General features: G+C 39.7%; 3 protein-coding genes across 4 annotated transcripts; all 3 read right to left on the bottom strand.

The window, feature by feature from the left end:
- Positions 1-54: 54 nt before the first annotated feature.
- Positions 55-14,719, bottom strand: LOC103411890 (probable serine/threonine-protein kinase PBL7). Of its 2 annotated transcripts, none has more exons than XM_029109053.2 (11): positions 14,098-14,719; positions 13,505-13,638; positions 13,089-13,186; positions 4,385-4,704; positions 3,205-3,654; positions 2,913-3,073; positions 1,478-1,554; positions 1,223-1,370; positions 922-1,071; positions 522-640; positions 55-400 (listed from the first exon to the last, which is right to left on the bottom strand). In XM_029109053.2, the coding sequence occupies exons 2-10, from the start codon at positions 13,553-13,555 to the stop codon at positions 560-562; spliced, it is 1,536 nt and encodes a 511-aa protein (XP_028964886.1). In that variant the 5' UTR covers positions 13,556-13,638; positions 14,098-14,719; the 3' UTR covers positions 55-400; positions 522-559. The 2 variants fall into 2 exon arrangements, with proteins under 2 accessions (XP_028964886.1, XP_028964885.1); XM_029109052.2 differs by having other exon boundaries at positions 14,085-14,669.
- A 2,336-nt stretch (positions 14,720-17,055) lies between these two features.
- Positions 17,056-19,539, bottom strand: LOC103411889 (pentatricopeptide repeat-containing protein At1g43980, mitochondrial). The gene has a single exon (XM_008350504.4). The coding sequence runs from the start codon at positions 19,274-19,276 to the stop codon at positions 17,375-17,377; it is 1,902 nt and encodes a 633-aa protein (XP_008348726.2). The 5' UTR covers positions 19,277-19,539; the 3' UTR covers positions 17,056-17,374.
- A 1,434-nt stretch (positions 19,540-20,973) lies between these two features.
- LOC103411888 (pentatricopeptide repeat-containing protein At3g26540) lies at positions 20,974-23,099 on the bottom strand. The gene has a single exon (XM_008350503.4). The coding sequence runs from the start codon at positions 23,051-23,053 to the stop codon at positions 21,509-21,511; it is 1,545 nt and encodes a 514-aa protein (XP_008348725.3). The 5' UTR covers positions 23,054-23,099; the 3' UTR covers positions 20,974-21,508.
- Between the last annotated feature and the right edge of the window lie 4,023 nt (positions 23,100-27,122).

The following is a 27,122-nucleotide window of genomic DNA, read 5'->3' as shown; positions in this document are numbered from 1 at the left end:
GCAATCTTTTGTGATAAATCCAACATAATGCAAGTATGCAACAACCACAAAGTCTGGGACATAGAAATTCAGATTACATATATGTAGTTGTTTTTACAAAACTAGTGGAGAGTAATACTGATGATCCATTTCTTAGATGAAAAGGATCTTATTTTTAAGGCATCAATAGACAAACTTCACTCTATGTACGTTCAAGTTTTCAGAGCCTTATAATTAATGCCTCCTTTGATCGAAACCACGCAAAACCAGAGAAGCTAGAGCCACCTTCAAGAAAAACAAGAAAAAAACAATAACCTCAGCCGTCAAACGAAAGTTTAGTGTGCCATTGTCTTCGTCGAGGTAGAATTGCTATCCTAGGATGCAGAAATGGTAATTTTTCCCTTCAAGAAGCTACTGCGAACTGGGACAGAACCAAATGAAACATATGTTAGATTGCACTGGCGTCTCACTGCCATGAAATACGACATATATTTGTACATGAGAAGATAGAAACAGTGGATATAACAATATAAACAGCATACCATCTTCGAAATGAAAATAAACTGTGCCGCTGGATCCTTCACTTTGTGAGATATTGAGGTGCAAAGTGCTCTCCTAGGTGGTGGTAATTGTCATTTTCACCTTCAAGAACGCGGACAACCTGTTGGAAGAAAATCTTTTAAGTTCGTATTGAAATGCAGCATAGAGACATTTGTTGTCGGATATACAAGGATCTCTGTTTACGCCAGCGGTATTTCTAACTACCAACACGACAACATATATTTATGTGTGTTTCATGAGCATTGCATTTTTTGTTTCTTGAAAAAGGCGGTCACATTGTTGTCATACCAGGTTAGAGTATATGAGTTGATCTTGCACCAACTTCTTATACTAATAGTTCCCACAAAACCACAAGAACCCAGAGGGTAAAATTTTGATTACCTCTTGCATTGATGGACGCATTTCAGGATTTCTTTGTACACATAAGAATGCGGCTTTAGCCATGAGGTACACTTCATATGTGTCATATGAATCTCCTAGACGACGATCAATGAGTTCATGTAGTGCCAGCCTCTGGATTATTGGTTCTGCCTACATTTTGCAGATATAGACTTATTAGATTGGAACCCAGAGAATTAAGCACAGCTGTTTTCTGAGATTGAGTAAAAAATGGTTTTCTTTTTGCCCTTTTACCAGTGAGTATAAAATAAGATGTAAAAACACATCTTGAAGCCCAACATACCCACTCCCGTAGGGATTGAGCTTGCCCTTCTCCGTTTGAATCAACAATCTTGCGGCCAGTTACGAGTTGTAACAGAACCATGCCAAAGGCATATACATCTGTCCGTACAGAAACAATACCGTTCTCTGCATACTCTGGAGCAAGGTAGCTACAAGGACCAAAAATTTACTTGCACAAGTTTAGTGAAAGTTACCAAGACCGGAGAATGTAGGATGTGAAAATTAAATGAAGAAAAAAGCGTATAGAAGTCCTCACCCTAGTGTGCCAATTATCCTTGTCTGGTCAGTGTCATTACTCGCCGTCTTCCATTTGGCGAAGCCAAAATCACCTAACTGTGCAGAAAATCATTCCATTAACTAGAATAGTTTTTATATTCTTCAGATTCATTGATAATAACTACTCAGATTTTGCAATCAAGGCCTGTTAATTTCAGAGATCAAAACAAAAGATTATGCTCCAAAGTCAAACAAAAGTAGAAGCCAAAAATGCAAAACTTAAAGACAGCATTTCTATCTACACCCACAGAAATCCCAATCTTTACTAAGAACCAAAAGCACATATGGTTCATCTTCTTCCCCCAACAAAAGAATACCATTACTATCTTATTTTTCTCCAAACACCCTAATCTTTACAGCTGCATTGGCTTCATTTCATCGAATGCCACTTGTTGTCGATTGTTGGCAAACATCATCATATGCAAAGAAACAGCTCAAATAATTCAAAAAAGGAATTAGGATTACTGTCAAGAAGAAAAAGGATTTTATTGACAGAAGATCAAACACCTAACAACCCCTAGGACGCAAAAATTAGATTTGAAGAACAAATATATAGGTAATAAACAAACCTCAGACTTTCAAAACCGTTATGCTGTGAAAACGAAATATCTATTTGGGTGTCGAAAACTCAAAATTGTAGGTGCAATCTGTGCCAATTATTTTCATTATTCAATTGCTGTATTGTTTCCAGATTAACCACGCACAACATAACAAGTAATTGCTATTGAAATTATTTTTCTGGATTCAAAATTTCAAAACACTAGTTTAAAGCATGAAGATAGAATTTATTGGTGTTTAAGGGTAGTTTTTAAGGAAAAAAAAAGTTGGCGTTCTTAGAATGAATTAAAATTTAAATGTTTGGATGGGGTGTAGATAGAAATGTGGGTGAACTTAGATAGGAGGTGGTGTGTAAATAACAAAACAAAAAGAAGCGAAAAAAGGGAAAAGAAAGAGAAGAGAATTAATAATACGTAATCTACAAGTCCTCATTATTCTGGGTCGGAGGTATCTAGTTCCTAAAATATTCTTTTAAATATATCAATACTCCATTTGAAATAAGAGAAATGTTTCATGCATCACAATGTGTATTTTCGCACATAGGAAGAAGGGAATTGTTAGCACTCTAAAAAGGTCATCATGCACACCTCCCCTGTATATTTTTTACACTAGGGAAGACTGAAAGATGACCTTTTTTTTGAGTTCAAAGAGCTACTAGATAGAAAGAAATACAAAAATACATAATTCCTAGAAGTTTTACTTGCAGCTCATTAGCATTGGATCTGCTCTAGATTTTTGCACAAATCTGGAGGGCACCAAGACTACCCAACCAGATTCTTAAAGGAACTTTGATCTATTGACGTCATTACCCGCTAACCAAATATAAAGCACACAAAGAACATGGCATATTAATTTACCATTGGAACGTAATCATGTGTTAGCAGTATATTGCTTGGTCGCGTGTCTCGGTGAATTATAGGACTTCCACGACATTCTTCGTGGAGGAAACGCAATCCCTTCGCAGTTCCAATGGCGATTTCCTGTCTTTGGTGCCACTCAAGAACTGCTGCCTTTTCATCTACAAATATAGCCAGTAAGGATTAACAAAGGAAGATGCACTAATCATTTTCATATAGTAATAGTATCAACATAAGAACTAACAATAATGAAAAACAAAATATACTGGGGAAAATTTTAACAGAAGTTTACCAAATAAGTGCCATTCAAGAGACTTGTGGCAAATATATTCATAAACCAATATATTTAGGTTCTCCTTGCAACAATAACCCAACAGCATGACAATGTTCTTATGGCGTGCAAAACTCAAGACATAGACCTCAGAGTGAAATTCTGTAAATTCTTGTGTACTTGCTTCTTTCTGCACCTTTGCTGCAATCTGCTGTCCGTCCTTAAACTCACCTTTATACACATGACCATATCCGCCTTCTCCCAATAAATTTTCCTTGGAAAAATCATTTGTTGCAAGCTGTATCTCTGAGTAGCTGAATGTCATAGAATTCTTGACATACATTTCAGTCCGTGTTCCACATATGGAACACAGAATTGGGGCATCTGAGCATCTTCCTCGGAAGGCGTTATTTTGCTTCTGGATTTTTTGAGGAACTATGGAGTGTTTATCGTCTGCTTTGGTTTTTACACCTGGAAAACAGAAAATATAGTCTTAATCTATACAGTAGTGAGTGTTATAGCCCTGGTCATTGCTAAAGTCATACTTTGTCACTACAAACACCTGACGCAATGAATTATTTCAAGCTAAGATGAATATGAAAGAAGGCATTGAGAACTTCTTTGTTATAAACAGAACCATGTTCTTGTCATCCCTTCAGTGGACTAGGCATATGTTTGATGTAAGGCCTTCACCTACTTGTGATTTCAAACTGAATGATGTAGATGGTTAGAAAGACCTGTTTGTTCTAGAGACCGTATGAATATATGTCATTCAAGCAATGAAATAATAACTTTATTCTTCTTCAAATGTGACACATTATCAGTCTTGATCATTTTGACAAGAAACTTATAAAAAATGTTAAATCCAAATATTGGAGAAACTAAGCAAGATTTCTTGCTGTGCTACCTACAAAGTCCGAACTCCAAATAATGAGACACGTATGCCTTAATATTCAACAAAGACAAACAAAGGATACAGACTGATAATGTTACTATTTTTAAATCTAGAGATAGATCATAGAGCATACAAAAATTTTCTCATTTGAGGTTTGTATGATTTGATGAAACTCTCTACCAAAAGTTATGGCTAAGATTTTATGCATCGATATTACAGCTGTATGAAACCCTTACTGCAGAAACAACAGTATATACCTTGAATTTGTAAATAATATTGTAGAAAGGAATATAAAAAGTTTCTGACCTGAATTTTCTTGAGTAGGGGAAGACCCTAGATTCAATAAAGAACCATAGTCTCGTAACTTAACTGTAGGTGAAGTCAAATAGGTTTTCTGAATATCAGAACTTTCAGGTGAATCACTGAGTGGCTGTTCATTGTTTCTGTTAGATTGATAATTGGATAGTGGAACAGGCTTGGACAATGAAAAAAACAATTTGTGTTCCATGGTATCAGTGTCATCCGTTGTATGAGGTCTTACAACATCCACAGCCAAACTATCTTGTATTATTGCAACCTTGCATGGTATCTTCTTAAGGTAGAACCTCATATCCCGTCTAAGGTGCCTGTGTTAAGCTCTGCAAGTTACAATTGAAGCTAATTCGAAACAAAAAAGAGAATTTGACAGAGGCATTCTCACAAGCACACACAGAGGTAATATAAAAAAAAATGGAAAGGAAAACTGAAAGTGCGACAAATTGGAGCTTTCTTTGAAAAAATGGAATGGTCATTTGTTTTCACTGCATCAATATTGATTCAATTGAATATTTAAGGATATCTAACAAATAAAATTGTGGCAGAAAATTTCTCCAATATGCCAGTTTTGATTCAATTCAAGGTTTTAACTTTTGAGTTGAAAACATATACAAAAGAAAATATTATTTACATGATTAAAAAAAAAACCGGTTAAGGGGATTCTTAGTTTAACTAGCTAATTAATCTTTAAGGGATAATCTGAAGGTGCCCATCTATTTTTAATTTTTCACTAATTGTATAATGACCGTTTGCAGTTCAGCACTAAAATGGAGTACTCTCTCAACGCTCTACAACAAAGGCAAGGAATGATGATCTTTATAGGATAGGGCCAAATTCTAGTGATCTTTCAATTAGCAACAACAACAACAACAACAAAGCCTTTTCCCACTAAGTGGGGTCGGCTATATGAATCCTAGAACGCCATTGCGCTCGGTTTTGTGTCATGTCCTCCGTTCGATCCAAGTACTCTAAGTCTTTTCTTAGAGTCTCTTCTAAAGTTTTCCTAGGTCTTCCTCTACCCCTTCGGCCCTGAACCTCTGTCCCGTAGTCACATCTTCGAACCGGAGCGTCAGTCGGCCTTCTTTGCCCATGTCCAAATCACCGGAACCGATTTTCTCTCATCTTTCCTTCAATTTCGGCTACTCCTACTTTACCTCGGATATCCTCATGCCCAATCTTATCCTTTCTCGTGTGCCCACACATCCCACGAAGCATCCTCATCTCCGCTACACCCATTTTGTGTACGTGTTGATGCTTCACCGTCCAGCATTCTGTGCCATACAACATCGTTGGCCTTATTGTCGTCCTATAAAATTTTCCCTTGAGCTTCAGTGGCCTACGACGGTCACATAACACGCCGGATGCACTCTTACACTTCATCCGTCCAGGTCGTATTCTATGGTTGAGATCTCCATCTAATTCTCCGTTCTCTTGCAAGATAGATCATAGGCAGCAAAAACGGTCGCTTTTTGTGATCTTCGCTAGATTGCTCCGGTCATTAGTGTGGATAAGTATATAAATGAATAGAGATAGGAAAGCAAACACAAGATGTACGTGGTTCACCCAGATTGGCTACGTCCACGGAATAGAAGAGTTCTCATTAATTGTGAAGGGTTTACACAAGTACATAGGTTCAAGCTCTCCTTTAGTGAGTACAAGTGAATGATTTAGTACAAATGACATTAGGAAATATTGTGAGAGAATGATCTCGTAATCACGAAACTTCTAAGTATCGGAGTGTGGTATCGTCTTGACTTGCCTTATCTGTCTCATAGGTAGATGTGGCATCTTCTCTGGAAGTACTCTTCCTCCATCCAGGGGTGGTATCTTTAACTGGTGGAGATGCACAAGGTAATGTATCAATTTCACTTGAAGCTTACTTGTAGTTTCAGGCTTGGTCAAGCGCGATACAAACCATGTAGTAGGAGTCTCCCAAGTCGCCGAGCTAGGGGATCTGCTGAAAGAGGTGACAGACAAGGTAAGCAATCAAAGCTCCGGCTGATTGTTCACCTTCTCCCCATCTTGCAGCAGCATGAAGGATAAAGAGAAGAAAGATGAGAAGAGATGATATGGGATACTTTTGCTTTTGAAGAAGTAACTTTCCACAGGCTTATTCTTGAACTGAGCTGGAGGGTTTTCTGGTTTCCTCCAGAGCCGACTGAAGAATTTGAGGGTCAAAACAAGTCCATCAAATCTAGAGTACGTTCGACCCTGCTGATATGGGATACTTTTGCTTTTGACAGAGTAATGGATGTATCGGCACGTGTGCTGTTACGCTTGTCTCCACATGCTTCCTTGTATCCTTCGCACTTGCCCTATCTGTTCCTCAAGCATATGCGGTATCTTCCCTGGAAACATAAGATGTTGAAGATGAGTACTCGAGAGCAATGCCAGGTAAGTAATCAGGTAAGGGGTTCCAGGCAGTCAGTTCCTGGCTGGAAGCTTGATTCCAAGTGCTGACTGATTGCTCTCTTTCTCCTTGTCTTGCAGGGAACAACAAGGCCAAAGGAAAAGACAGGGAAAAAGCATGATATGGGATACTCTTGCTTTTAACCCTGATGATATGAGATATTCTTGCTCTAGTATAGCTTGTTTGCAAAGGTATTATCGGGGGGAAAGAAAGCTGAATATTTCGAAAGGCTTCGTTGGGAGTGCCCTCTCAAATATGAGGAAGGGTTGAACATTTTTGCAGGTCTGCCTGTCCGTTGGGGATGGAGGTCGACATATATAGGAGTCTCCCTAACAACAAGTAGTAATGCTATTCCTTTACCCTGCTTGGTCATAGCACGGTAGTGGGAGCTGCCAGCTTCACATGTTTTAACTCTGTCAGAGCACTTTGAAAAAGTGGTCTGTGCTCTCGAGAAGTCTTCGACAGAATGCCCATAATTTCCGCAAAGCTGAGTGTGCGTGTGACAGGTGCTGACAAGGCTAGAAAAGTAGGTGCCTCTTCGATTTCTGAGATCGGCCCTCGTGGTCTCTGAGCAGCTCAGCTTTTGAGAAAGCGAGCGTCTCTTCGATTGATTCGGAGAACGATGCATCTTCGATTTTTAAGAAAGCAATCATGATGGGGGTCTGGCTCTCGAGATTCGGGGAGCAGTGTCACTTCGATTTTTGAGAAAGTAATCATGTTGGGAGTCTGGCTCTCGAGATTCGGAGGGCGGTGCCTCTTCGATTTTGGAGCAAGCAATCTTGTTGGGAGTGTTTTCTCGAATGTGAGTAAAGGTTGGGCATGTTTGCTAGTCTACCTTGCCACGAAGCACAGAGGTTGACACAGGGATTTTCCAATTATCCAGCAATGGTACTGTTCCTTTACCCTCTCTTCGATTTTTGAGAAAGTAGTCATGTTGGGAGTCTGGCTCTCGAGATTCGGAGGACGGTGCCTCTTCGATTTTGGAGCAAGCAATCTTATTGGTAGTGTTTTCTCGAGTGTGAGTAAAGGTTGGGCATGTTTACTAGTCTACCTTGCCACGAAGCACAGAGGTTGACACACAGGGACTTTCCAATTATCCAGCAGTGGTACTGTTCCTTTACCCTTGTGGGTAATAATATGGTAGCTAGACCTTCAAAATTTATGGGTCTAAACTTTGTTAGTGCTGTTTCTTTGCTATTCTTTTACCTTTCTTGGTCAGAGCGATGTAGTGGGAGCTGCAAGCTTTACGTGCTCAATTTTGGCAGAGAACTTTGGCAAAGTTATCTGTGGTACCCATGAGCTAGTGTTGCGTGTGGGAAGTGGGTGATTGAACAGTAAGATTCATGTGTTTTCTACTTCCTCAGAAGTCTTCGACAGAATGCCCATAATTTCCGCAAAGCTGAGTGTGCGTGTGACAGGTGCTGACAAGGCTGGAAAAGTAGGTGCCTCTTCGATTTCTGAGATCGGCCCTCGTGGTCTCTGAGGAGCCCAGCTTTTGAGAAAGCGAGCGCCTCTTCGATTTCTGAGATCGGCCTTCGTGGTCTTTGAGCAGCCTAATTTTTGAGAAAGCAAACGCCTCTTCGATTTCTGAGATCAACCCTCGTGGTCTCTAAGCAGCCCAGCTTTTGAGAAAGCAAACGCCTCTTCGATTTCTGAGCAGGCGCCTCTTCGATTTCTGAAGATCCGTCGAGTGCAGATTTTTATAGGGGCTGGCATTAAGTTCCAAAGCACACTTGAATCTCCACCAGTAGAAGCTCCATTCTTGCACTTCTAAGATCTTGATTTGTCCAACCTCTTCTCTCTTCAACACCTTTGAAAATGTCTGGCCCCTCCGACCGTCGTTTTGACTTGAACCTTGTTGAAGAGGCAGCCCCGCCTTCTCCAGACAACATATGGTGCCCATCCTTCGTCTCCCCTACTGGTCCTCTTACCGTTGGGGATTCCGTGATGAAGAATGATATGACTGCTGCGGTGGTGGCCAGGAACCTTCTCACTCCCAAAGATAACAGACTACTTTCCAAACGGTCTGATGAGTTAGCTGTTAAGGATTCGCTGGCTCTCAGTGTTCAGTGTGCAGGTTCTGTGTCTAATATGGCCCAACGCCTATTTGCTCGAACCCGCCAAGTTGAATCATTGGCGGCTGAGGTGATGAGTCTCAAACAGGAGATTAGAGGGCTCAAGCATGAGAATAAACAGTTGCACCGGCTCGCACATGACTATGCTACAAACATGAAGAGGAAGCTTGACCAGATGAAGGAAACTGATGGTCAGGTTTTACTTGATCATCAGAGATTTGTGGGTTTGTTCCAAAGGCATTTATTGCCTTCGTCTTCTGGGGCTGTACCGCGTAATGAAGCTCCAAATAATCAACCTCTGATGCCTCCTCCTTCTAGGGTTCTGTCCAGTACTGAGGTTCCGAATGATCCCCCTCCGGTGCCTTCTCTTTCTGGGGCTCTACCGACTGCTGAGACTTCTCCTAAGCAACCCTTGTGAAGGCTCCCTCTTGTTTGTTTATTTTGACTCATGTATATGTACACATTTGTAGCTTATCGGGGATATCAATAAATAAGTTTTCCTTCATTTCAACGTATTGTGTTAAATACGCCAAAACCTTCTTCGCTAAGTTCTTTGAATTTTCTTTTGTTGAAGCTTGTATGTTGAAGCTTTCTGAGTGGAGCATGTAGGTTGGGGTAGTGTTCCCTTAATTTCCCGAGTGAGGAAAACTTCTCGATTGGAGACTTGGAAAATCCAAGTCACTGAGTGGGATCGGCTATATGAATCTTAGAACGCCATTGTGCTCGGTCCTGTGTCATGTCCTTCGTTAGATCCAAGTACTCTAAGTCTTTTCTTAGAGTCTCTTCCAAAGTTTTCCTAGGTCTTCCTCTACCCCTTCGGCCCTGAACCTCTGTCCCATAGTCGCATCTTCTAATCGGAGCGTCAGTAGGCCTTCGTTGCACATGTCCAAACCACCGTAACCGATTTTCTCTCATCTTGCCTTCAATTTCGGCTACTCCTACTTTACCCCGGATATCCTCATTCTTAATCTTATCCTTTCTCGTGTGCCCACACATCCAACGAAGCATCCTCATCTCCGCTACACCCATTTTGTGTATGTGTTGATGCTTCACCGCCCAACATTCTGTGCCATACAGCATCGCTGGCCTTATTGCCGTCCTATAAAATTTTCCCTTGAGCTTTAGTGGCATACGGCGGTCACACAACACGCCGGATGCACTCTTCCACTTCATCCATCCAGCTTGTATTCTATGGTTGAGATCTCCATCTAATTCTCCGTTCTTTTGCAAGATAGATCCTAGGTAACGAAAACGGTCGCTCTTTGGTATTTCTTGATCTCCGATCCTCACCCCTAACTCGTTTTGGCCTCCATTTGCACTGAACTTGCACTCCATATATTCTGTCTTTGATCGGCTTAGGCGAAGACCTTTAGATTCCAACACTTCTCTCCAAAGGTTAAGCTTTGCATTTACCCCTTCCTGAGTTTCATCTATCAACACTATATCGTCTGCGAAAAGCATACACCCAAGAATATCATCTTGAATATGTCCTGTTAACTCATCCATTACCAACGCAAAAAGGTAAGGACTTAAGGATGAGCCTTGATGTAATCCTACAGTTATGGGAAAGCTTTCGGTTTGTCCTTCATGAGTTCTTACGGCAGTCTTTGCTCCTTCATACATATCCTTTATAGCTTGGATATATGCTACTCGTACTCCTTTCTTCTCTAAAATCCTCCAAAGAATGTCTCTTGGGACCCTATCATACGCTTTTTCCAAATCTATAAAGACCATGTGTAAATCCTTTTTCCCATCTCTATATCTTTCCATCAATCTTCGTAAGAGATAGATTGCCTCCATGGTTGAGCGCCCTGGCATGAACCCAAATTGGTTGTCCGAAACCCGTGTCTCTTGCCTCAATCTATGCTCAATGACTCTCTCCCAGAGCTTCATTGTATGACTCATTAGCTTAATACCCCTATAGTTCATGCAATTTTGTACGTCACCCTTATTCTTGTAGATAGGCACCAAAGTGCTCGTTCGCCACTCATTTGGCATCTTCTTCGTTTTCAAAATCCTATTGAAAAGGTCAGTGAGCCATGTTATACCTGTCTCTCCCAAAACTTTCCACACTTCGATTGGTATATCGTCTGGGCCTACTGCTTTTCTATGCTTCATCTTCTTCAAAGCTACAACCACTTCTTCCTTCCGGATTCTACGATAAAAAGAGTAGTTTCTACACTCTTCTGAGTTACTCAACTCCCCTAAAGAAGCACTCCTTTCATGTCCTTCATTGAAAAGATTATGAAAATAACCTTTCCATCTGTCTTTAACCGCGTTCTCTGTAGCAAGAACCTTTCCATCCTCATCCTTGATGCACCTCACTTGGTTTAGGTCCTTTGTCTTCTTTTCCCTTGCTCTAGCTAATTTATAGATATCCAACTCTCCTTCTTTGGTATCTAGTCGCTTATACATATCGTCATAAGCCGCTAACTTAGCTTCTCTCACAGCTTTCTTCGCTTCTTGCTTCGCTTTTCTATACCTTTCACCATTTTCATCGGTCCTATCCTTGTATAAGGCTTTACAACATTCCTTCTTAGCCTTCACCTTTGTTTGTACCTCCTCATTCCACCACCAAGATTCCTTTTGGTGTGGGGCAAAACCTTTGGACTCTCCTAATACCTCTTTTGCTACTTTTCGAATACAACTAGCCATGGAATCCCACATTTGGCTAGCTTCCCTCTCTCTATCCCACACACACTGGGTGATTACTTTCTCTTTGAAAATGACTTGTTTTTCTTCTTTTAGATTCCACCATCTAGTCCTTGGGCACTTCCAAGTTTTGTTCTTTTGTCTCACTCTTTTGATATGTACATCCATCACCAACAAGCGATGTTGATTAGCCACGCTCTCTCCTGGTATAACTTTGCAATCCTTACAAGTTATACGATCTCCTTTCCTCATTAGGAGAAAATCTATTTGTGTTTTTGACGACCCACTCTTGTAGGTGATCACATGTTCTTCTCTCTTCTTAAAGAAGGTGTTGGCTAAGAAGAGATCATATGCCATTGCAAAATCCAAGATAGCTTCCCCATCCTCGTTTCTCTCCCCAAAACCATGGCCACCATGGAAACCTCCATAGTTGCCTGTCTCCCTGCCCACGTGTCCATTTAAATCTCCTCCTATAAATAACTTCTCCGTCTGAGCAATTCCTTGCACCAAGTCTCCAAGGTCTTCCCAAAATTTCTCCTTCGAACTCTTATCCAACCCTACTTGAGGTGCGTACACACTAATCACATTGATAAGTTCTTGTCCTATTACAATCTTGATTGCCATGATTCTATCTCCTACCCTCTTGACATCTACAACATCTTGTGTCAAGGTCTTGTCCACGATGATGCCAACACCGTTTCTCGTTCTATTTGTGCCCGAATACCAAAGTTTAAACCCTGAGTTTTCTAGATCCTTTGCCTTACTACCAACCCACTTAGTTTCTTGTAGGCACATAATATTTATCCTTCTCCTCACCATAACTTCCACTACTTCCATAGATTTTCCCGTTAAGGTTCCTATATTCCACGTTCCTAAACGCATTTTGCTCTCTTGAACTCTACCCTTCTGTCCTAGCTTCTTCACCCTCCCCCGTCTAATAGGATCAAAGTACTTCTTTTGTGTGTCCCGTGTAAAGTTGATAGGAGCATATGCTCCCAAACAACTTTGAGTGGAGTCGTTCGAAAAGAAGTTTCTATGGCCCCCTTGCTCATTTAACACTGCATCCGGGTGCCGATGGAGATACAGCGACCCTTGCTCATTTATCACTGTGCTCGGGCCACACAGCGCGCCACTTACGGGTGACGCCCTAGCTTTAGCGCGATTTTGTTCTGGATTCATTTTCATAAGGATTCGACGTGATCATGGAGTGCCGGCTGTCGACTACCTGACGCCCTCCCCCTCCTCCTTTATCCGGGCTTGGGACCGGCAATGTAAGATACATAGGCGGAGTTCTCTTTCAATTAGCAATCACATTAAATTATTGCAGCATCATTGAAGCATGGATCCCTTTTCCATTCATATATAAGACCCACCGTACCTTATGCATGAATATAATATGTCATTCACTTCCTTAATCATCTAAAAGGGTGAAGAATAGAAGTTATGGGTGAGCGGAAATCATTTACATAGGAATGGGTTTCGTAAATCATGAAAGAGCCAAACAGATCTGATATCAACTGTAACTCAAGTGAAGTCTAATATACACAAGCAGAGGTACCTATCAAGTATAACCCAAGCTGCATTGCAGGCCATAATCTCTTGCAAAATAACCTGCTTAACGGGAAAACCAGCAGTAACTTTGACTTCAATGCTGACCTGATTACAGCAGGGAAACTAGCGAGGTGAGCAAAAATAGAAGCAGCAATCATATCTTATTGTTCAGGTGATGTTCATTATAACTATGAAAAAGAACAGGCACATCCATAGTCATCATGTGAATTGTAATGTTACAAGCAGTACAAAATGTAATTCATGATAAGAAAAATGATCTTTCTGCAATCTCGGAAAAAAGATGTCTTGAGTTAAGACTATCTGGTTGAGAGAAAGCCAACACTATGTTAAGGCAGGAACAAAATGAAAGCACAGATTAACAATCAATTAAAATAGCAATGCTTAGCTTCAGAGAATTTGTACCCCTTGATCTTCACACTTTCTCGCACTTTCAAGAAGCATGCTAACATACATGTCAACTTTCTTTGTAACTTCTTCCTCCACTGCACGAATGCTGGTTTCCAAAAAATCTGCGCATGGTTTTATGTGAAAGCCCACTGCCCCAACAAAGATACAAGAAGCACGGGTACCGCATTTCAGAAAGAAGCAGACTTCATTATCATATAACCGCAGTACTCATATCTTCAGATCATTTTACTGATAGCATAAGTTGCTGAATATATACGAGCACAGATGCATTTTCCAGAAATGAATCATGATTAGATAGAAAAGATTTCAATGTGCAAGTAGGATCAATGATGGCAATGCAACGATCTTCCAGTAGGTAAGATTCAAATATAGATTCATAACCCAAACCCTTAATTGTTTGCATCTTATTAACCATCCAATCCAACTAATGATATGAATTTATAAGTAAATAGGCAGTGATAAGAGAAGTTTCTTAAAAAACCCATTAAATATTTCATGCCATTATAGGAGAAAACAAGAATAAAAAGCAATAAAAAAAAGTGCAGTTCAGCGAGGCAATTCATCAAACACTTACTGGGGTGGACTACCTTGTGCAAAACTCCAAGCATAATGATGGTATCCCCTGAATGCAAAACGTCACCCCTCTTCTGGAGACTGTCAACTGCGAGTGTAAGCTCATGCACGCCGCGGTCCTTGGTGGCGTCATAGGCGATGACAACGTGGGATGGCGTCAGAGGGCTCGCCATTTACAGAATATTACACACACAACACCAATTTGAAGCTTTCTTTTGAATGTTATGGTGGTGAAAATTGAAGATGCTATTTAAAGGAAGATTGTGGAATGATTTAGCAGTTGGAAATCGGTATACGAATAAACCCCAAAAGGGATTTTGATTGGTTGGCCAATGGCAAGCTTGGTTCGGAGTTCTGGCAAAGTTTTCTTCCATTTTTTTACTCTGTATTTTTAAGCTTTCACAGTGGGGAGCAGGAATAAATTCCATGGATATTCTTCTGCCATGGTGGGGAAGTTACCGTCGTCTTCAATGGAGCCAATGGAGAAACTCTGGCAGACTGGCACCGTGTTGGATTATGCTTTTGAAGGGCTAGTGTTTGGACTGCTAAATCATCGGTCGCCCCGAAAGGTTGGGGACTCATCTTTGTGTCGTTGAGTCATGTCCCGCCGTCTAAGGGGCATGCATACGTTGTTGCTACATGCATGCAATAAAAACACCGACAATATTTGGGTCTCCACTCAATGTCCACTTCATTTTTGTGAGCCCCACATGGGTTCCACGTCACCATACAACATATGATTGCCCTCCGCTGTTTCGCTTTATTTGATAATGGTTTTTATGGTTGTGGTCGCTCTTTTACTCTGTCAAGAAGAGCCTTTGTACCGACTATGACTTACTGCACAAATTTGTATCTTTAAGCACCAATTGTTGTTTAGAGTTTAGGGGGTGGTTTTTGTGTTTCTTGTGTTTCATTCGCATGGCAAATGACTGTTAGAAAGAAGTTCGACGTTTGTTTAAGGTGACTGATACCCAGTTTTTATTCGACCATTACAAGATCATCAAATGATAGCACTACAACTTGCAATATTATCTTTCATGTTGGTTGAACGTGAGTCCTTAGAGACTAAGTAATTGTACTTTATTCCTAATGTGGTTACAATTGTAAGTTTTCTTTCAACGTGTGTACGTTCTTGATCGTTACTAATAAATTAAATTTAGTTACAACATTTGGTTCGCTTTGCCGTACAAATGACATCATAAAAGTCATTCATTCTTTTTATCGTCGATTAAAGATTACCTCTAGAAAATTTATTCAAAATAAATGAATTTGAACGATAATAAAAGGAATGGACAACTTTGTTTATTAAAAGATAGATAACTTGTACAAGTAAGGAGCCGAGCAATAATTGTCCGTTTATTATCTCCTCTCTCGTTGGAACCCAATGTAGATCAAGCTATATGCCATTTCAACCATTAATGAACCATCCAAAAAACAAGACAACAAACCAAAAAACTTTTAATCTCATCTCATTTGCTGTTTAAGTTTGATCTATTTTTACATGTTATTAAATTTTTAATTGTATGGGAATCTAGGATCATGCTGATTCTCTTCAGAATTTTGATTAAAAAATGAACTAATCCGGATCACTGATTATGTTTTTAAATTAAAAAATTGATATCCATATTTGATTTCATCGATGTGCCCGATGGAGAATTGAGCATCAAAATGGTTTCATACTTTGATGATTCTTTAAGAATTCTATTTTTTAAATGGCTCCTTTGTTTAACTTAACTTGGATTGGAATGAAATTATTTAATCGCAATTTAGACAAACTAGGTGTAAGGACAAAATTAGTTAGCATTAAAAAAAAATTTAGGCCAAACTAGGTGTAAGAACTAGATTAGTTAGCATTAAATAAGGAGTAACACTGGGGAGAACAAAACTTAAAAAATTTTGTTTGCAAATTTGATTTAAAAATTTGATCTTCCTAGCATTATCCTAAGGGACCGTATGATAACTATTTCGGTTTCATTCGGTTTCATTTTCGATTTTTAGAGGTTGTTTGATAAAAAAATTTGTTTTCAATTTTCAGTTTTTGTTTTCACCTTCGGTAACTATTTTCAGTTTTTTGAAAATAAAAAGGTGAAAACTAGTCTTGCTTTCAGTTTTCAATTCTCATTTTGAAAACTGAAAGTAGTTACCAGACAGATTTGCAACTAAAAACTAAAAACAAATAGCCGTTTAGTTTTTGGTTTCAATTTTTATTTTTTTGAAAACTGAAAATAATTACGAAACAAATTTTCTGTTTAAACAAAAACTGAAAACTTGAAAACTGAAAAACGATGTCTCTTTTCCACGAACATTGGACACAAAATTAGAAAACACCACGAACATTGGAGCTCATCCCTGCTGAACTCGCTACAGTATCACTCGCCTTCGACCGGTAGCATATTTCGAGGGAAGAGGGGAAGGTCGGGTTGGGTGGGGGAGGGGATGCCTGTATAGGGCGGTTTGGGGTCATGGCTGGTAGTGTGGTTGGAGGGGGCAGCCTGGTTGAGGATGGCAGCATTATCCTGTCTCTTTTCCATACGACACACCAAACGTAGGACACAACTAATTTCAAGCCAAGCCTATCCAAATCAATCTCTACTACAATTAGTCCAAGCCAAGGCTATCACATGCAGTTCCAAGTATGCAAAATCTTCACGTTCTGCCGCTGAGCATAAAGCCTTCATCAGAGGCAGGCACCCTTCATGCTTAAAGGCAATAACCAGAAAAACTGGTGACAAACCAAAGCATCTTTCCATTTCAAATGGGCATGTTTCGGCTTTTTGGCCTTCGGCTGTCAATCATCTAAAGAGTAACGCTAACAACTTCTGCCCACACGCACCTGCGGCATTTAGTTGTAACTTGCATCCGGGGCTGACAAACCCATATTTGGGCCCATAAGCCACCGTCGCTAGTCCTATCTGAAACTAGGAGCTCTGGAACATCTCAAAACTATTTATTTTCAATGGACTGCATTGCTATTTCAAGTTTCAACAATGGTAAACAGAGTTGCAGCATGGTACAAGTAATTCATTAGGCGTCAGCCTAGCAATTTCACTACAAAAACAATTACATCCGAGACCTGGACATTTTGTTAGCATATTGATTCAGCCACAAATTAGCACAATTCTAGCAGTACAAAGAGATTCAAATCAATTTTTCGTGTTCTACAAATACTTGATATACTATGGTTAAATGAAATTGGACAGACTATATCCCTAACTGTATGGATCAATAATAGGAGATGAACTCTTACTCTGTTGCTTGTCTTCACTTTTTATCGTCTCAGCACTAATTTTGTTAGATATTAGTGTAATCTTCAGCCTCCATTTCCGATGACAGTGATCTCAATATCAAATAAATGTCTTTGCCTCTTGGAGGCTGTAATTCTTCTGCGCTAAAGGTATATACATGGTTCTGAATCCCAATCCAACTGCATCCTACAATTTTCTTCACCCCGTTAAGTTTCATGGATTTCCTGACCCAAATCATGCTTTCCCATTTTCCTCTCATTTCATATGCCCTAGCTAGTACCAAATAAGGTAGAGATGACTGTGGCACCAACTTCATCATCCTTTTTGCAACTCTTTCAGTGAGTTTAAAGTCTTCGTGAATAACACAAGCATGAAGAATCGATTCCCATACCACAGAACCAGGTTCATAAGGCATTGCTGCAAGTACATCCATTGCTTCTCTGAGTCTACCAGCTCGACACAACAAGTCTACTATGGGAGCATAGTGCTCTTCCCCAGGTATGATTCCATATTCCTTCTCCATTGTTAAAAATATGGTCATCCCCTCTTCAATAAAACCCCCAAAGTTGCAAGCCATTAAAACTCCAGCTAGTGTTAAATTATCTGGTGCAGCACCTTTGCTAACCAATTCCTTGAAAATGCTCAGGGTCTTGAACACTTTACCATTGTGAGCCAAACCCATAATTATGGTGTTCCAAGTTATCAAATCTTTCACGCCCATATTTGAAAATATTTTCATGGCATAATTTACCAATCCAGCTTTACTGTACAAATCAACAAGTGAACTAGCAACAATTGCATCTGACTCAAAACCTAACTTAACAACCAAAGAATGAATTTGGCTACCCGGCTCTGCTGGAAGAAAAATGGACACAGAGCTTAGCATGCTGCTTAGTGTAAACTCAGTTGGCCTTAGGTTCTCCCTCAAGGTCAACACAAACAGTTGCACGGCATCCTCCCCACAGCCATGCTGTGCATAGCTTGAAATCATGGAATTACAAACGGCTGAATCCCACCAATCCAGTTCTTCAAAGAGCCGGATTGCACCCTCTAATCTGTTGCATTTCGAAAGCAGGTCAATAGCAGCACTTGATACAATGCTATTAGAAAAAAATCCCACCTTGAAGCAGAATGCAAATGTTTGCTTACCCTTTTCCAAATCAAGCAAGTTACAGCAAACATTGATCACAGTTGATATTGTAAACTCATCAGGTGCATACTCGGTGGCTCTCATCCAAAAGAACTGATCTAGTGCCAATTCCTCATACCCTGATCTATGACAACCCGAAATCAAAGAGTTCCACGAGATAACATCCACCTCCTCCATAGTGAAAAACACGCCAAAAGCATAATCCACACAACCAAGCTTTCCATACATGTCAATTAAAGAATTCCCAAGAACCACATTTGACAAATTCATACCGCTCCTAATCATATCACCATGGATTTGCTTACCATAACAAGCAGACGTCACATGCGTCATCATAATTGAGAATGTGTACTCACTAGGTCTCACGCCAGCGATTTGCATTTGTGAGAAAACCTCCAATGCATTATCAATAAACCCACAGGAAACATGACCCGAAATCATCGAGTTCCAACTAACTACATCTCTTTCAGGCATTGCAGCAAACATATGGCGGGCTTTTTCAATCTCCCCAAATCGACCGAGCCCCTTTAAGCAAATGTTCCACGAAACAAGATTCTTATCGGTAATTTCATCAAACACTTTCAATGCATCGTGCAGGGTGTCACCAAATCGAAAGTAAACATCGAGACAACGATTACCCAGAAAAGTATGGCTGTTAAACCCTACTTTGATCAACTGGGCGTGTATAATTTTCACAAAATTTACAGACTTTAGTGACAAACAGTGATCTATTTGACGAGAATAATAGGAAAGAGAGGTCTTATGAAATCCATGAAGCCGCTTAAAGTACGAGTGCATGCAAACTCAGTGCTTGTATGGATACAGAGATGGTTGTTTTTGGGCAATGCAGGGTTTAAGCAGTGATACCGTACCGTATTGCCGGGTGATTTTGCTGCTGGGTCTGCTCCTTCTTTTTCCATCTACGTAGCTACCGATCGGTAAAAAACCAATCGACAACGCCTTAAATGTGAAAAGCATTAACAATTTTAAGCAAGTTTTGCCTCGCGCGCAAGCAAAGGACAGCGTTCCTGGCTGCCGTTAGTTTTGTGATTGATAGTGCTATTGGCGCACCCATCGTTGTTAATCTATCGTCATTAACCTTTTTCATATCATTTGATACACAGTTAAAAATTAAAAGATTGTCTGAGAGGTAAAAATAAATGTATAGATATCATTACTTTTGTGAAATTGGGTCTACAAAAGGGTCCTATAGTTATAAATTTTAGGAAAACTAATGAAAATGGCTTGAAAATTTTGAGTTTTAACGATAAGGACAAAATAAAGGGTAAAATGAATAGTACCAGGATTGACTTTTTAGTGTAAAAATATGGTTTTTCGTTAAAGTAAACAGTACCAGGAGCTTTTTGTTAAAGTTCCCATAAATTTTTTATGCAACGGCAAATGCTCTTAAAAAAAAGTGATTTTTACATACTGTTTTTTGTTCACACTCTTTTTGTGATTGTAGGATTGGATAAATAACACAAAAATAACATACAAGATTTTATAGAGGCACTGTTCTAAAAATCTCCGCCAAAGCACTAGGCGGCCGACTATCACCTTTTAACACTCTTCTATGTTATATAATAAATTTAATTATAATTAGAAAATCCACCTAGGCCTCGTCTAGGCTATAGACCTTTGGCTGCCGCCTGACTAGCGCCTTTTAAAACTTTGAACAAAGAGGCACATGAGAGACTAAAAGAGTTTGTTCTTTATATTGAGATTTAACTAAGTTGTTTTTTTCTTAATTATATGTATCTCACCACTCACTGACAATAAACTAATCTTCTTCCCATACAATTTTGGTATTACACGAGGCGACATCGTACTTTTGGCCCTCCGGATCAAACAGGATGCCAAAGTAGAACTGCTGTAATGCAGTTGAAGTGGAATCTGGAGAGAATAGGAAGGGAAAGCAGTAGACAAGCTTGGAATAAAAGAGAAGCCGTAGATGGTTAACTCAATTGAGATACAGTTGTATTCAAACTTGGTTACAGAGTCTCAATTACACCTTATTTAAACTTGAAAAGAAATGTGTGGTGCGCAATGGACTCATAGTATGTGGAAGTTTCCTCAGTAGAATCCAGTTTTTGTCAAGTGTTTCATCCTGCTTTAAACTAGACTAAATTGCAGAAAGGGAGATTGGGAAATTCGAGCTCGGTGCATAGAGGGAGCACATCTGTCGTAAACAATGTGGCTACGGCCATGTCTGGCTGCTTACAAGTTATGCCTTTAATCTTGTAAGATCTTGCCAAGGTTAGGGTTGGGGCTTATAATCTATGTTTGGTTGATTTATTTATTTTTGATCAATCAGAGGGGGATTTCAAAATTAGGACCTCTTTGAACGCTAGAACTAGAAGGAACACCAGACAACCCTTAGAAGTTTGACCCTCAACCGTACTCGAAAATGCGTGCTGTTTATGCTTAGATTCTTACGAATGTTCTTCGTAAAATACTTTTAACAAATCAATAAAACAGTAATTCAACGCAAGAAATTGAATCGAAGATGGCTGCTAGCAAAGCCTTTACTATTCTTGTTTGCCTGTTTCTGCATCAGTTAAGTACTAAGTTACAAGATAGATCGGTTAATGCAACGCTATCAGAAGCGAAGCATACAGGAAAAAAGAGAGGAGAAAGGGTGTATCCTCCTGAACCCTGATTTGCAATGATAAACAAAACGGTGACTTTCCAACGTGCAAGCACATAAAATAGGCACATCAAAGTTGGCGAAGTGCTGTCAGCTCCTGTTTGCATATCATTAGCAGTCATTAACTGTAGTTGTGACAGCATCCCAAAAATCATGGAGTTCCACAGAACCACGTCTCGCGAACCCCCTTCTTTGAAAACCTTGATAGCATAGTAGATAGACCGACACTTGGAATGCATGACAAGTAAAGCCCCTCTAACCACACCATCCATTGTGTAACCATTTCTGATCATGAAACCGTGTATTTGTTTGCCTTGCTCAAGAGCAAAAATATTTGCACAAGCTGCAGGGAGAATTGAAAACGTAAACTAATCCGGTGTTTCCTACCATTGCATCCCGCAGAAAATTGTCATAGCTAGTTCACTCCGGCCACGACGAGCATAGCTACTCAACAAAGCATTTGAAGAAACTCTATCCCGCCAGTGACTAATTTGGTGAAACCAGACTGTTTTGGCACTTCTCATTTTCCCACATTTACTATACATGTGAAGAAGGCCATTGCCAACAAACATACTGGAAGAGAAACCGTGCCGGTATATGAATCCATGCACCTGTTTCCCCAATTCCACATCCAAAAGGCCAGCACACACCTTGAGGATCAACCCAAGAGTGACCTGATCAATATTATTGGTTGTGTTCCGCATCAAAAATAGAAAATCCACTGCCTCTTCCCACTGGGAGTAGCGAGTATACCCGGCCAGCATTGCATTCCAAGATATTACATTGCGTTCGGGCATCTCATCGAAGAGCTCTCTGGCCTTCCATGTCTGTCCACTCATTGCATACCCAGAAACAATTGAAGTCCAAGAAATCACATCTTTTGAATTGGGCTGGTCAAAAATTGCACTGGCACTCTCTAAATCCCCACACTTAGCATACATATCGATAAGGGAGCTTGAAACAATCTCATCGTCATCGAACCCCATTTTAATTGCAACTCCATGAATCTGTATCCCCTCATCAAGTGCAGAAATACTCGAACAAGCAACAAGAGCATTAGAAAAGGTAAACTTAAGTGGCCTTACAGCTGCCTTAAACATCTGGAAAAACATAACTATTGCCTCCTCTCCTTCACCCATCTCCAGATACCGCCTCACGATTATGTTCCATGAAATGTCATTCGGGTTCTTAATCTCGTCAAATATTTTACAGGCATCATCCATAATCACGCATTTCCCGTATATGTCAACAAGTGAACTCCCTATAACCACATTCCCGCCAAAACCATACTTGACAATTAGTCCATGAACTTGCCTCGAAAGCGAAAGCGCCAAAACAGCAGCACAGGAGCCAAGAACACTAGCAAACGTAATCTCATTCGGCAAAAAACCTGACCTACTCATTTTCACAAACAAGCGAAAGGCTTCCTCAGGAGACCCACTTTGTGAGCACGCCGTTATCAAAGCATTCCAAGATCCCCCATCTCTCTGAGGCATTTCCTCGAACAGCTCCCTCGCATCCCCCAAAGACCCGCATTTTGCAAAGGCCTCGATGGCACGGTTCACTAGAAACACCGGCGGGGTGGGGGAGAATGTAAACAAATGGGACTCGACCTTGCGGGCCTCGACAATGGCACGGCTGCCGGTGGAGGAACAAAGCTGGAAGAGTCGAGCGTATAGAGAAAAATGGAAGGGGAATGGGGCATAAAAGAGGATTGAGACGGCTTTTCGGAGACGGCCGGAGTCGAGGTGGTTGAGAATGGTGGTGGTAACGGCTTTGGCGGTGGCGGGATTTGAGGGTTTGGTCAGATGGCCTTTGTCGCAGAGAAGAAGGTTTAACAGAGAATTGCCGCCCATGCATATGTTGTTGCAATTGCCGTTTGGAATTGCTGCCCATGCATAATTCAATACAAATTGGGTAAAGTACATAAAACTAATTCAAATATTGAGTGAATCACAGTTTCATATTCCATCTTTAAACAATTTCAATATCATATTTTATCTTCGAATTTATTGCAATGTCATACCTTATGTCAGTTGTCTGTCAATTCTTTCCTGTTAAATGCTGACGTGGCTTGAGGTCGAGGTCCACTTTCTATTAAAAAATAATAATTTACACTTATTAAAAAAAAAAAAAAAAACCCCATCTTCCTTGACCCCTTCTCTTTCCCTACAACCCAAATCCAAAACCACCCCAAACCCAGGTCCTACCCACGCCAACATCTCCCCCCCCCCCAAGACCCACATTCTCATTCTCTGCCGCTGTCACATCATCTTCCTCCCCCTATCCAACCCCCAAGCCTTTGAGCATGGCCATTGGGCATTCGCATCACACCTGAAACAACAGCACTGCACGACCATTCGTCGGTGCCATTCGCCTAAGCTCAGTCCTGAGGCACTCGTAATCAAGATTGCCCTCGCTGACGCAGCATAACTTAACTACGAACAGCGTGGCGGCGAAGAAGGCGACGAAGCCGACGACGTAGGGGACATGAATGTGGTGGAGTGAGAGAGGAGGAGCGAGAGGGAGTTGAAGATGTAGGAAAAGTAAGAAGTGATAAGGAAAGTCCCGGAGAAGAGGATGAGAATGGGGATGAGGAGGTCGAGGATGGCCGACGGTTAGTGCTTGCAGATGAGGGTGCAATTAGGGTTTGAGGATTTGGGTTTAGGGGTTGGATAGGAGGAGGAAGAGGAGGATGTGGTAAGGGCAGAAAAGAAAGAGGTGGGTCTTGGGGGGGAGATGTTGGCGTTGGTGGGATATAGGTTTGGGGTGGTTTTGGATTTGGGTTGCAGGGAAGGGGAAGGGGTCAAGGAAGATGGGGATTTTTTTATTTTTTTTTAGGGTAAATTATTAATTTTTTTAATATTTTACTAAATTTTTAATAGAAAGTGGTTCCCACCTCAAGTCATGTCAACATTTAACAAAGGAATTGATAGACAACTGACAGAACGTATGACATTGCAACAAATTCGAAGATAAGGTATGACATTGAAATTTTTTAAAGATGAGGTCCGAAACTGTGACTGACCCAATAGTTGAGGTAGTTTTATGTAACTTACCCATACAAATTATATGCCTTTAAAATAAGAACTCAAATAAAGGTAAAATAAACCTCCAATTGGAGAATTTTTTTAGGGATTTTGATATTCATTTTGTTTTTAATTGTTTTGAAACTAAAAAAATTAAAATAGTTATCAAACGTCATACATTGTTTCATATGATGTTATTGATCCAAATTAGAGTTTGGGCTTGAAAACTGGTCGAATTGGACCGTTTTGTCTAGTTTAGTGTGATTTTAATTTCAGATTTGTCAAATTCAGTTTAAGAATCAAATTGAATTGAACTTGTTGAGAATAAATTCCACACAAGCATAGAATTACTATGTTGTCGCTCCAACGAAGAAATAAAAAAATAAGTAAGAGCTTGTCATTTCGTAAATAATTATTAATCCAATTTGCATGTAAGGATCATATAATAGAGACATATCATGTCGTAAATAAACACATATCAATTGACATGAGGACAGAAGCAAAGTTATTACAAAGTTGGCAAAATTTGAGTGGACAAATGCGGGTTTGGATCGGGAAAACTTATTTTTTGACACATTTTTTTGAAAAAATTAGTACCGGTTCTTAGTTACTAATGTTTTTTTTATTGAAATTTTATTAGTTTTTAAATTTTGATCAAGGTCTCTAGTATTAATGCAATAATGAATTTACAAGTCAGTTATATAATTTTTAAAATAAAAATTAATAATTGATTTAAGATTTTAATACCCACACCTTTATTAAACTCCTAACTAATTCTCAATTCAAAACATTTCCCATAAAAAAAATAGAATAAGTTTGTTGATGAGTCAATATTATATTATATATTTTATCCTATGCTTAGTATAATTTGGTAATTATTTTGATAGAATTTTAATATCTTCCCTTATATTTTCAACATAGGACATTCAACTTCTTCTGGAGAAAACCAAAATCAAACGGACCAATTTTGAAGTGATTCAAATTGGAGGACGTTCGTGTGTTCCTTAGCTTGTTCGTATCAAAATTTCAGCAATTTCTACCAAGCAGTTATTTTCTGGTGATTAATTAAAAAGTAGTATGCGTTGCTGGAAAGTAACCTCAGATGAGTTTGTGGCCTTCTGGAGAATTGTTCAGAATAGTCTAAGCTTTAAATTCAGCTATTTTGGGGGCAGTTTTGGAGTTGATATGGGTCCAAAACGTGGCTGTGGAGAATTTTGGACGAATTTACCAAGTTAATTTAGGATTATGTTTCCCAATTTATTTCAATTTATTAGGTTTCCTAGTTTCATTCTAAGACCTTTTACTAGGAGGATTTAATTAGAGTATAAATAAGCTTTTTTGGCTGGCCTTAGGGTTTTTCTCTTACGCAATATTGAAGAGAAGAATTTGGCTAAAAGCTTAGATATTTTCATTTTTTATTCTACAAGGTGTTTTCAATCTTTTTCTAGTTTAACACAACTCTTTTGATTTTAATATGAATATGCGTAACTAACTTTCTTTGCTAGGGTGTGGCCATGATCCTTAGCAAGAATATGTAGTCTATTTTTAATTTTTTTATGAATCTATGCATGCAAGTTTTGAATTGTTAATCACCGGTTTAAACTATCTATTTGTCTTAGTGATTCGCGACCATTAAAATATTTAGAAAAGTAATTTGATGCAATTTTGGCAGAGGGTTGTCCTTAAAATTGACTAAGGCTTCTTTTGATTAATATGTGTAGATTCATAGGATGGACGACATGTCTTAAGGGTTATATGGTTTTTCAAAAGGTTTTCACAAAACTTAATGAGTCTTGCATGTTCACATTTGATCTGGACACCACGAACGGGTTGCATATTAGATATACATTCTATGTTGGAGGTTCCAAGTAGGATATATTTTAGGAGAACCTAACCTTCAAAATATGCATGTGTAATTCATAGGAAATTAGAAGAGCCACATAGAATTGTTAGGGTGACGGCGGAATCCTAGTACTTTCTCACTTTGAATTCTAAAAATTGTTTCCTTTTTCCTTGTTTAAAATTGCAAATTTTAGTTACCCTTTTTAATTAATTTTTTTTTTTAATTTAAGTCATTAAATCAACCTTTTCCAATCTTTGTTTTCAAATAATTAACTTAAATTTTGGTGTTACATAAATTGTTCTAAATAATTGATGTGGAAACGACCTTACTTGAAACGTTTATATTATGACTACCTTGTTCTCTTGCAAGTATTTTGTGTGTTTTTATCCCTACTTTTGCAGATGGGAAAAATCCTATCATTTGTACCCTTAATTTTTTTATAAAAAAATGTTTCCATTTTTTTAATCTTATATGTACCCATTCATGTAATTTTTCAATTTTTTTAGTGCTGATAAATCCACTGTAACATCCCACATCACTCAGGATAGTGGATCATGTAAATCTTATATGTATATTCCCATCTCTACCTAGCACGAGGTCTTTTGGGAGCTCACTGATTTCGGGTTCCATCGAAACTTCGAAGTTAAGCGAGTTCGCGCAAGGCAATCCCATGATGGGTGACCCACTGGGAAGTTCTCATGTGAGTTCCCAGAAACAAAACCATGAGGGCGTGGCCAGGGTCTAAAGCGGACAATTTCGTGCTACGGCGGAGTCGAGCCTGGGATGTGGTAGGGGCCTGGGCCGGGATGTGACAATTTGGTATCAGAGCCAATCTTTGGCCGGAAGTGTGCCGACGAGGACGTCGGGCCCTTAAGGGGGTGGATTGTAACATCACACATCGCTCAGGGGAGTGGATCCTGTAAGGCTTATATGTATATTCCTATCTCTACCTAACATGAGGCTTTTTGGAAGCTCATTGGCTTCGGGTTCCATCGGAACGTCGAAGTTAAGCAAGTTCGCGCGAGAGCAATCCCATGATGGGTGACCCATTGGGAAGTTCTCGTGTGAGTTCCCAGAAATAATATCATGAAGGCGTGGCTGGGGCCCAAAACGGATAATATCGTG

The sequence above is a fragment of the Malus domestica genome, chromosome 10 (genome assembly GCF_042453785.1).
Source record: "Malus domestica chromosome 10, GDT2T_hap1".
NCBI lineage: Eukaryota > Viridiplantae > Streptophyta > Magnoliopsida > Rosales > Rosaceae > Malus > Malus domestica.
The sequence above is the reverse complement of the archived record's forward strand: the minus strand, read 5'-3'. Positions and strand labels throughout refer to the sequence as shown.